At 39.1% G+C, this 12,130-nt stretch overlaps 1 protein-coding gene across 3 annotated transcripts; it reads left to right on the forward strand.

Moving 5' to 3' along the window:
- Positions 1–849: 849 nt before the first annotated feature.
- On the forward strand, positions 850–7,619 carry LOC134196375 (uncharacterized). Of its 3 annotated transcripts, none has more exons than XR_009972516.1 (3): positions 850–1,194; positions 1,258–2,879; positions 2,947–7,619. XR_009972516.1 is itself a non-coding variant. In XM_062665482.1 (2 exons), the coding sequence occupies exons 1-2, from the start codon at positions 893–895 to the stop codon at positions 2,204–2,206; spliced, it is 1,251 nt and encodes a 416-aa protein (XP_062521466.1). In that variant the 5' UTR covers positions 850–892; the 3' UTR covers positions 2,207–7,619. The 3 variants fall into 3 exon arrangements, 1 of the variants encoding a protein (XP_062521466.1); XR_009972517.1 differs by having other exon boundaries at positions 2,950–7,619; XM_062665482.1 differs by having other exon boundaries at positions 1,258–7,619.
- Positions 7,620–12,130: the final 4,511 nt, after the last annotated feature.

Genomic DNA, 12,130 nt, shown 5'->3' on the forward strand with positions numbered 1-12,130 from the left:
AGATCTCAACAGTAGACCCCGCTCTACTTAGCACCGCATAGAACGACAGCTGGTTACTGGCAATGTGCACCTAATTAATTACTAAGCTCGTAGTTATACTGTAGTGTATGACACTTAATTAGATTAGACATAGCACTATTTGGTTAGTACGTTAGTGAGCGTTTAGAGTGTGTAATAACAAGTGAGTCTCTAACTAATCGAGCCTGTGTCCACCGAGCAAACATAAAATTGGCGACGAGGATGGCGCAGAGCCACACAAAGTATGGACATTTGGAACCACTCCAACCAAGTGACAAGATTGATGAATATCACCAACGCTTTCTGCTCTATTGTACCGCCAACATCGTCGACGCGGACAAAATGAAATCAATATTCCTCACGACAGTCGGAGGAACAAAGTACTCAATATTATCGAACCTCGTCAGTCCGGCTAAACCACAAGATAAGACCCTCGACGAACTCATCACATTGCTGAAGAATCAGTACGAACCGAGGAAGATAGTCATTGCCGAAAGGTTCAAATTTTATAAGAGACAGCAGAAAGAGGGCGAATCAATTGCAAATTACCTTGCAGAATTGCGCCGCTTAGCAAAAGATTGCGAATTCGCAGACAGCCTGAACACAGCGTTAAGCGATCAATTGGTGTGCGGTCTCCGACATGGAGCGGTTTCACACTGGTGGTTAGACCGTGGTAAAGTTCGGTTAAGTTAGGTTACTAAGGTCAGTGTGAAACCAAGTATGGTTAAGTTTGGTTAACTTCGGTTAGATCGTGGTTAGAGCGTGGTTAGCGTAACCAACCTCCAGACCATGGTTAGCGTTGGGTTAGACTCGGTTAAGAGATCGCGCTTGCGCAATAGGTCATAGTACTGTGTACTAGCTAGAAGCCTTGAGAATGCCAACTTCGTTTCGTGGCAATGCGGCTACCTTCTTTCTGCTAATGGTTTCGCGGTTAGACGTTAGGGCTCAGAAAAGGAGGCGTCAGAGGAGGCTCGTTCGCCGTCGGCAACGAGGGGTCCTTCTCGTTTTACTCTGTTTACTCCAGTGTGTTCTAAAAGTGGTAGCTAGAATGCGTCCCACCGGTCGAACATTATGGATCAAACCGAGAGAATCAAGGTGGTGGGACAGAATGCTTGCGGAAGCATCAGATACTGATTGGAGAGAGAATTTCAGGATGTCAAGAGGAACTTTCATGAGGTTTGGATATTGTTCTAGAATAGCTAGTTAACTGATAACCTCAATTTCTTCTATTGTGTGTAGTCTGTGCAATGATATACGACATCTGATCACGAAGAAGTCCACCCACTTGAGAGTCCCTATATCGCCAGAGAAGAGACTAGCCTTGACTTTATACAGGTTGGCTGGCAGTGAATATTATAGGACTGTCTCAAACTTGTTTGGCGTTGGTGTGTCAACTGCTAGCACTATTTCCAATGAAGTATGTCAGGCAATCGTTTCCCACTTGAGTGGTCAGTATGTCCAGATGCCACAAGGAGATCGCTTGAAGAAAGTCATTGAACGGTTCAGAAATATTGGTCATGGGTTCCCTCAAATTGGTGGAGCAGTAGATGGGTCACACATACCTATTAAAAGTCCACCTCTCAATCCAGCCTGTTATATCAATCGTAAAGGGTTTCACTCAATTATACTTCAAGCTGTGGTAGATTCATTTCTTTACTTCAACGATATCTGTATTGGCTGGCCAGGACGAGTCCACGATGCTCGTGTTCTTGCTAACAGTCACCTCTTTGCAGTTGCTGAACGTGCTGGAACAGCCTTTCCTGGAAGTGAGACTGTTGTCTGTAATGGTGCTCGAATACCTGTTTTAATTCTGGGAGATCCAGCCTACCCTTTGAAAAGTTGGCTAATGAAAGCATATCCCGAGAGCGCCAATATGAGGGAGTCTGAAAAAAGTTTCAACTACAAACTGAGTTGTGCTCGAATCGCAGTGGAAAGGGCATTTGGGCTACTCAAAGGTAGGTGGCGAATTCTGTTAAATCAGCAAGAGACTGACATCAACAACGTTCAAGTAGTCGTTATTGCTTGCTGTACCTTACATAACTATTGTTTGGCACACAATGAAATCAACGATGACTACAGTGAAACTGAAACAATATGTGATCTTGAATCAGGATTGGCAGCTATTGGAAGGAGAGATATGGCGGCACCAGCAATCCGAGATAATATCAGAGACTATTTAGATATATAGAGTTAATTAACAAGAGGGCTGTAGTAGTAGTCTCACGTTTGAGAGTTCTGTGGGGGAAGGGAGGGGAGAACATGGATGCGTGTCCAGATGTTCGAGAATGCTGAAGGGTGGATGGTTGGGAGAACAAACTCTCTCTTCCCCACCCCATGGCACTCTCAAATGTCAGGCCACGAATCCATGTGCTTCCCTCTTCTCTCCCCTCCCCCACAGAACTCTCAAACATCTGGTACACAGGAGACTACTGCAATCAGAACATGGTTACATTGTGTTATTAAAACAATCTGTTAATTAACATAGTGTTGTTAAAACAATGTGATAAAAATATTGTTAGAACAGTATTAACTAAAACAGTGTTGACCAATGTTAAAATATTGCTAGAACAGTATTAATAAGAACATTGTGTTGTTAAGAACTGTGTGTTAACAATATAGTTAGAACTAAAACTTTGTGTTGTTAGAACAGTGTGTTGAAACAGTGTGCTTTAATTTTTTTGGGAATTTTGTGCTACTGGTTTGCATTGTCAGGTTCTTCCATTTGTTGTCCTGTAAGAATTCGTAATGCATTGAGCAAGAATGCATCTCTTCGTTCAGCCTCTCTTCTCTCTCGCTCTTCTCTCTCTCTGTCAGCATCTTCCATCCTTGACATCAAATCCACGATCTTTTCCCCAAATTGAGTAAGTTCATTCACAACTCTATCAAGGCCACTGCTTTCTTGTCTTTTTCGTATTTTGGGTGCACTAGGAGGTGCACTAGGAGGTGCACTAGGAGGGGTATGGTGCCTACTAGAACTGGCAGGTGTTTCAGAGAAGCATGGGCTTTGGTCACTGCAATCTGGAGGTGTACCACTGCTATTTCCGGATACACATTCAGCTCCTGTTTGAGTAGAGTCGTACGGAGAGGCAACTAAGGAAGAGGACAATAATGTACAGATACCATCAGAAGACTCGTATACATTAGTAGGTGACACAGATGGACAGTCACCTAACACCATGTCCATAGCATCATAGTACGCAAAATCACTTGTTGTATTTCCTTCTCCACTTCTTCTTACTCGATCCTTGACCAGTCTGTAATCTTTTTTTAGATTATTTATTTTTTCTTTGCACTGCTCTGGTGTTCTGATGAACTTATGTTTGGCTAGATCTTGTGATATTTCCTGCCATATTTTGCTCTTGCTACCAGGCTTTGAGCGGTTTCACACTGGTGGTTAGACCGTGGTAAAGTTCGGTTAAGTTAGGTTAGCTAACTCAAGTTAACCAAGATAGGTTGCGGCAACCAACGTGGTTTCACACTGTCTCGGAAATGGTCATGCGCGCTACTGCATCACTATGCATTACTAGGCACTTATAATACCTTGTACCTAACCCGGATAATGGCGGGAAGCTACCGAACTGGCGATACGTTTCGGCACTATCAAGCCTTGGGTCAACTCACCGTTGATAGCCAGGAGCCTCTACAAACTGCAGAGACAACTGATCAGTATCCCCTAGGCTGGAATCCGTCTGGAGCCAGTCAAGAAACCAGTCAAGAACAGGAAGCCAGTCAAGAGCAAACTGACCATCAAATTGATCAACGTGTAGAAAATTCTGGAAGACAAGGAAGAAAGAGAAAGTCTCGTCAATTTTCTTATGAAGAAACGACGTGCCTCATCAACCTGTGGTCACACTCGCGAATACAGAATCTCCTGACAAGGCCTACAGCAGAAGGTCCTAGCAGAACGAGACCTGACACTGGAAAAGGCACTGTCGCTAACTCAAGCGCACGAAACCGCGAGACATGAACTGAAATTGTTGCGAGGAGAACCGCAATCAAGTCGACAAACATACCAAGCAGCGGAGACAACGTTTACCGTGCAAGCATCCGGAGGTAGGCGGTTCACTCCCAGGGATAGCACAGCTAGAGAGCGTGTTTGCCATCGTTGTGACGGACGCAATCACGACTCTGAAAAGTGTTGGTACAAGAGCGCCACTTGCCGGGTTTGCAACGTTAGAGGTCATATCGCCAAAGCTTGCAGGAAACGGAAGCAATCTGGCCAGAAGTATCGAGCGAGTTACGTCTCGGAATTTCAGAACCGCAAGCAAGCCACGAAGTCGACGAAATCCAGACACCAACCGAACCAAGTCGAAGAAGACGACGAGGTGAGTATGATATATACTCTGACAGACAAACAGAACGCACCTAAAGTCACCGTGGAAATTGCGGGGGCGTTAGTGACAATGGAAGTCGATACCGGGGCATCTATGACTGTGATACCTGCGTACATATACAAACGTTTTCTGACTCACGTGAAGTTACAGAAGAGTAGAGTCAAACTTCAGACATACTCCGGAGAACCACTGACGGTAAGGGGGGAAGCTTACGTTCCAATCCGTTACGGCAACCAGACCGCACGTGAGAAAATGGTAGTTGTTGAAGTTCAAAACAAACCGGCAGTCTTGGAGCGAGACTGGCTTTCACAGATCCGACTGGATTGGCACATGTTATTTAGGGTTGACAGACCGACTAGCCCGCGGAAAACGCTGGGTACCGATTATACTAAGAGATACCCCCAATTGTTTGACAAGGGAATTGGAACACTGAACGGATTCGAAGCACGCATTACACTAAGAAAGGATGCAGTGCCGAAGTTCCATAGACCGCGACCGGTACCCCACGCCCTACACAGTAAAGTAGACGAAGAACTGGACCGTTTGCAACAGGAGGGAATAATTCGACAAATTAACAGAAGCGAGTGGGCATCACCTATTGTAATTGTAAGGAAGGCTGACGGGTCAATACGGGTATGTGCTGACTACAAAGTTAGTGTGAACCCTTACCTAGAGACGGAATGCTACCCAATGCCTAATCCGCAAGACCTGTTTTCAACCCTAGCAGGGGGAAGAGTCTTCACTCGTTTGGACATGAAACAGGCATACCAACAAATGAAGATTAGCCCAGACTCTCAGGCATACTTGACAATCAATGCTAGCAAGGGACTCTTTGTGTATACAAGGATGCCGTTTGAGATCACATCTGCACCTGCTATTTGGCAAAAGGCCATGGATGAAATTTTAGCAGGCATTCCAGGATGCATATGCTACTTAGATGACATACTGGTAGTAGGAGGTAGCCAGGAGGAACATGACCAGCGGTTAGACATTGTGTTGGACTGACTGAATAAGAGAGGTATTCGACTAAAAGAAGAGAAGTGCACATTCAACACTTCGGAAGTGGAGTATTTGGGACACCTAATTAGCGAGAAGGGGCTCAGACCATTGGAGAGTAAGTATGGAGCAATTAGAGAGGCTCCCCAACCACAGAATGTAACTCAATTAAAGTCATACTTGGGTTTACTCAACTACTATGGTCGATTTTTACCGCATATCTCAACTACCCTCCAACCTTTGTACAAACTACTCCAGAAGTCTACGCCATGGATTTGGAAGAAATCACAACAAAAAGCTTTTGAAAAAAGCAAAGAGAAACTATTGAATTCGAGCTGCCTAACGCATTACGATATGGCAAAACCATTATGACTCAAGTGTGACGCCTCGCCAGAAGGAATTGGGGCTTGTTTGACGCACGTTATGCCAGATGGAACTGAACAACCGATTGTATTCACATCCAGAACATTGTCTTCAACTGAAAGAGGTTATGCACAGTTGGAAAGGGAAGCCTTAGCTCTTATCAACGGTGTACGACAGTTCCACAAGTATTTGATCGGACGTAAACTTACACTAGTGACAGACCATAGACCTTTACTTAAAATATTAGGACCGAAACAAGGGATCCCGACTTTGGCAGCTGCTAGATTGCAGCGTTGGGCAATAGTACTGAGTGCGTATGATTACGATTTAGAGTTTACTCCCGGAATACACAATCAAGAAGCGGACATGCTGTCCAGACTTCCACTGCCTGTGGAAGCGATCGATCCTAACAAAATTACGTACCATATAAATTACTTGGACACTTTGCCAGTTACAGCAGACCAAGTGAAACAAGGGATGGCTAACCAATGGGTCGCCTGAACTACACAGTTATGCCAAGAGGTCAACCGAGTTATCTATTACCGAGGGATGTCTAATATATGGAGGAAGAGTAGTGATTCCATATTCACTACAAAAACAAGTATTGTCTGAACTACACACAGGACATATAGGAATGGTGCGAATGAAGGCGACGGCTAGAAGTTTTGTGTGGTGGCCTGTCTTGGACAGGGATGTTGAGAGTATAGTCAGATCATGTTCCACGTGTCAGGAACAACGGAATAAACCTGCAAGTTCAACCCAACTCATCCTTGGATATACCGGGAAGGTCCTTGGGAATGTGTCCACGCAGACTTTGCGGAGTACGGAGGAAGACACTACTTATTGTTAGTAGATGCGTTTTCAAAGTGGCCAGAGGTCCATGAATTACGCAAGAATACTACTGCTTGCCAGACAGTAGAATGTATGAGAAGAACATTTGCAACTCATGGAATACCATATTGTATGGTAACTGACAATGGACCTCAATTCCTATCAGAGGAGTTTAGTAATTCATGTGCTCAAATGGCATCCACCATCAACGTACCCCACCATATCATCCATCCACGAATGGACAGGTGGAGAGGATGGTACAGGAATTAAAGAAGAGCTTGAAGCCTAAGCCATCAGAGTGAACATGGAGTCACCAAGTGTCATTGTTCTTACTTCATTATCGGACTACCCCACACGGGACGAGTGGAAAGACTCCAGCTGAGTTGCTGATGAAACGTTCTCTTAGGACGAGACTGAGCCTGTTGAAACTCGGAAGCTGGAAAAAGATACGAGATCATCAAAGAGAAGAATTTAACCAGGCTACAACCAATGTAAGAGAAATGGGTCCAGGAGGCACTGTTTCTGTCTGGAATCCAAGAAGGGATGGTCGAAGTAAATGGATCGCAGGAAGAGTGACACAACAACTGGGACCAACATCTTAATTGGTAAATGTAGACGGACACATAAGATACGTGCATATTGATCACTTGATAACAAGAGATGCGACCAAGACACAAGTGATTCTGCCAGAAGAACCGGATATCTTGCCAGCTACAGTTGTACCAGATTCATCAGGACCCGTGTTAGAAGATCCTACACTTCCAGCAAGTACACTTACACCTACGGAGACTACAGATGAGGAGCATGTCATGAGGAAATCCACTGAGACTAAAATCCAGTCACAGACAATGGAGCAACTGAACCTCAGAAGGAAATCAGTCAAAGGAGATATCCAACTCGAGAGAACAGACAGCTACCTCTCAGGTATCGAAAAAACTAAAAGGAGAGGAGTGTAGTGTATGACACTTAATTAGATTAGACCTAGCTGGTATGGTATGTAGTAATTAGACATAGCACTATTTGGTTAGTACGTTAGTGAGCGTTGTAGAGTGTGTAATAACAAGTGAGTCTAACTAATCGAGCCTGTGTCCACCGAACAAACACAAAATATACCAGATTATCTAAAACGATGACGTAGTTACACATAATTCCTGCCCTTTCTATATGTTGGAAAGTCAATAAACTGGTCAACGTCGATCTACTGGAGCAAGGAAGACCCTGGCCAACTTCATAGGAATCTGATCAAAAATAGTAGACTGCATGAGGCTCACAATATGTTGACTATTCAAATCAAGGAGTCCCTATACGTCTCTGCATGTAGTGCGAGCTCACACTTAAGCGGATGGCGATCAAATGACTTAGACCGTAAATGTTATCACCATGCAGACAGATCGCTATCCACTTGAAGTTTCATGCTTACACGACACCAAGGACCGCTTTGCAGGTTAGTGATAGTACTCCAGACTTGAACGATCGATCTGCGTAGTAGGTATATGCGTATTGAGTAATAGCAAACCTTATTTACCACTAAAAGTGACAAAGAGAATTTGAGAAAGCCGTACAGTACCAATTAATATACAGAAGTTTTAACGTCTGTGTATTGCTTCTGCAACGTTTTAGCAAACAATTAATGTAAGTAATTGCAAAGTATACGGGATGATCTCAAATGACAGACTTTTTATCTTGTCCAGCGTTTAGTATGTGTTCTCTAGCTCTATAGAAACTCTTTCAAGCCTTTGCGTGGTTCTCATATCTCAAAAATTTGAAAAGAACTACGTGAAAGATTGAAAGAGTTTCTGGAGACCTCGGTGACATGCAGCCATTGGCTGCTGCGTTTTAGACACGCCTTGAGGACTCTATACTGCGAAGTCTCCGGCCATTTTCCTTGGCAGAGATGTCTGCGCTGCTTGCAGTCATCATCCTTCACGGTCAGATAGAAATTTATAGTATTCATGCTGATGCGACATGAAATATATCTGACTGGTACTTCACTGTGCATAGTAAGATGAGGAAAACTTACAATTGAGAGGGCTGGAGTATACTATAGCGCTAGCTCATACAGGATCGAAAACTATTATAGCAAGATCAAGCACGACGATGTCCAATAAGAATTGGTGACTTGGTTCTATTGTACGATCTGCGAAGAAAACAAGTCTATATGCATAGTAGAACTACGTCAAAGGCGAAGAAACCTCTTTTGAAGGGGGTTTTGTATTTTGATTGTATTTGCATTTTAATTGTACTTGGACTTTGATTGGATTTGGATTTTGATTGGATTTGGATTTTGATTGTATTTGTATTTTGATTATATTTGGATTTTGATTGTATTTGGATTTTGATTGTATTTGGATTTTGATTGTATTTGGATTTTAATTGTATTTGGATTTTGATTGTATTTGGATTTTGATTATATTTGGATTTTGATTGTATTTGTATTTTTGATTGTATTTGCATTTTGATTATATTTGGATTTGGATTGGATTTTGATTGTATTTGGATTTTAATTGTATTTGTATTTTGATTGTATTTTGATTGTATTTGTATTTTGATTATATTTGGATTTTGATTGGATTTTGATTGTATTTGGATTTTAATTGTATTTGCATTTTGATTGTATTTTGATTGTATTTGTATTTTGATTGGATTTGGATTTTGATTGGATTTGTATTTTGATTGGATTTGTATTTTGATTATATTTGGATTTTGATTGTATTTGGATTTTGATTGGATTTGGATTTTAATTGTATTTGTATTTTGATTGTATTTGTATTTTGATTGTATTTGGATTTTGATTGTATTTGGATTTTGATTGTATTTGGATTTTGATTGTATTTGGATTTTGATTGTATTTGGATTTTGATTGGATTTTGATTGTATTTGGATTTTGATTGTATTTGTATTTTGATTGTATTGGGATTTTGATTGTATTTGGATTTTGATTGTATTTTGATTGTATTTGGATTTTGATTGTATTTGTATTTTGATTGTATTTGATTGTATTTGGATTGTATTTGGATTTTAATTGTATTTGTATTTTGATTGTATTTGTATTTTGATTGTATTTGTATTTTGATTATATTTGGATTTTGATTGTATTTGTATTTTGATTGTATTTGTATTTTGATTGTATTTGTATTTTGATTGTATTTGGATTTTAATTGTATTTGGATTTTGATTGTATTTGGATTTTGATTATATTTGTATTTTGATTGTATTTGTATTTTGATTGTATTTGGATTTTAATTGTATTTGGATTTTGATTGTATTTGGATTTTGATTGTATTTGTATTTTGATTGTATTTGTATTTTGATTGTATTTGTATTTTAATTGTATTTGTATTTTGATTGTATTTGGATTTTGATTGTATTTGGATTTTGATTGTATTTGGATTTTGATTGTATTTGGATTTTGATTGGATTTTGATTGTATTTGGATTTTGATTGTATTTGTATTTTGATTGTATTGGGATTTTGATTGTATTTGGATTTTGATTGTATTTTGATTGTATTTGGATTTTGATTGTATTTGTATTTGGATTGTATTTGGATTTTAATTGTATTTGTATTTTGATTGTATTTGTATTTTGATTATATTTGGATTTTGATTGTATTTGGATTTTGATTGTATTTGGATTTTGATTGTATTTGGATTTTGATTGTATTTGGATTTTGATTGTATTTGGATTTTGATTGGATTTTGATTGTATTTGGATTTTGATTGTATTTGTATTTTGATTGTATTTGGATTTTGATTGTATTTGGATTTTGATTGTATTTTGATTGTATTTGGATTTTGATTGTATTTGTATTTTGATTGTATTTGGATTTTGATTGTATTTGGATTGTATTTGGATTGTATTTGGATTTTAATTGTATTTGTATTTTGATTGTATTTGTATTTTGATTGTATTTGTATTTTGATTATATTTGGATTTTGATTGTATTTGTATTTTGATTGTATTTGTATTTTGATTGTATTTGTATTTTGATTGTATTTGGATTTTAATTGTATTTGGATTTTGATTGTATTTGGATTTTGATTATATTTGTATTTTGATTGTATTTGTATTTTGATTGTATTTGGATTTTAATTGTATTTGGATTTTGATTGTATTTGGATTTTGATTGTATTTGTATTTTGATTGTATTTGTATTTTGATTGTATTTGTATTTTAATTGTATTTGTATTTTGATTGTATTTGGATTTTGATTGTATTTGGATTTTGATTGTATTTGGATTTTGATTGTATTTGGATTTTGATTGGATTTTGATTGTATTTGGATTTTGATTGTATTTGTATTTTGATTGTATTGGGATTTTGATTGTATTTGGATTTTGATTGTATTTTGATTGTATTTGGATTTTGATTGTATTTGTATTTGGATTGTATTTGGATTTTAATTGTATTTGTATTTTGATTGTATTTGTATTTTGATTGTATTTGTATTTTGATTATATTTGGATTTTGATTGTATTTGGATTTTGATTGTATTTGTATTTGGATTGTATTTGGATTTTAATTGTATTTGTATTTTGATTGTATTTGTATTTTGATTGTATTTGTATTTTGATTATATTTGGATTTTGATTGTATTTGTATTTTGATTGTATTTGTATTTTGATTGTATTTGTATTTTGATTATATTTGGATTTTGATTGTATTTGTATTTTGATTGTATTTGTATTTTGATTGTATTTGTATTTTAATTGTATTTGGATTTTGATTGTATTTGGATTTTGATTGTAACTGAAAGTGGTTGGTTTGTATTGAATAAATTAATCTGTAACAGAAGTAGCCAGAGCAGCTATCATGCACACAAATGATCACGACAATGTGTATCAAGCGAGTCAACTGCAACACCATCAAACAATATTTCTACTTTTAAGCAACAAACTTCCAAAGCATTTTCTTCGATCATCGTCCTCTGAAACGAAGTCCCATTACATAGCATCCAGTGTTGGAGGGGCGTGCTCCCAATAAGGACATTGAAGGGGCATCGAACGCTCCCCAGTTCCGCCACCCCTGTGTAACGTAGAGTACATGTACATCTAACAAGATTTTATGATCACGTCGGTCGTCCGTAGGGTCATTCGTTCGTCCCTAGAGACTAGACCTTTCCACAGATTCTCACAAAAGACATTAAATTAACTAATTGACTAGATAGGGAGATAATGAGAGGTCACGCGCGTGAGTAAAGGCTGCGTTCGATGGAAATCGGAGTATACACGTACAATACTGTAGTGCACTACTTGCAGTTCTTACCAAGCCCTCTCGCGCTGTCGTGCCTTCTTTCCTCAGTATAGGATGGCGACGACGCTTAATTAATTTTAAAATGGTTGCAATAACTATTGTGACTCTTTTTTGCGAATGCAGTAGACAGGCACTAAACTAGAAGAGAGGCTTAACAGGCACGCGTGACCCCCTTCCTGTTGCCATCAAGTCGAAATTTCGACGACACCGCGCAAAGGAGATCAGACCTTCGAGGCTGATGCTGCAATAGTGTGGGAAATTTCATAAAATGGATTCTTAGGGACTCACATAGATATTTGAGTCTAAATTGACGATATAAATACGTAAAAATGCAGC

The sequence above is a fragment of the Corticium candelabrum genome, chromosome 21 (assembly GCF_963422355.1).
Source record: "Corticium candelabrum chromosome 21, ooCorCand1.1, whole genome shotgun sequence".
In the NCBI taxonomy this organism is placed as follows: domain Eukaryota; kingdom Metazoa; phylum Porifera; class Homoscleromorpha; order Homosclerophorida; family Plakinidae; genus Corticium; species Corticium candelabrum.

Bases quoted from the DNA above. Each gene is read 5' to 3' on its own strand.
- LOC134196375 (XM_062665482.1), top strand. From the start codon at position 893: ATGCCAACTTCGTTTCGTGGCAATGCGGCTACCTTCTTTCTGCTAATG. The intron at 1,195-1,257 runs GTTTGGATATTG...TATTGTGTGTAG, and splicing joins TCAAGAGGAACTTTCATGAG to TCTGTGCAATGATATACGAC.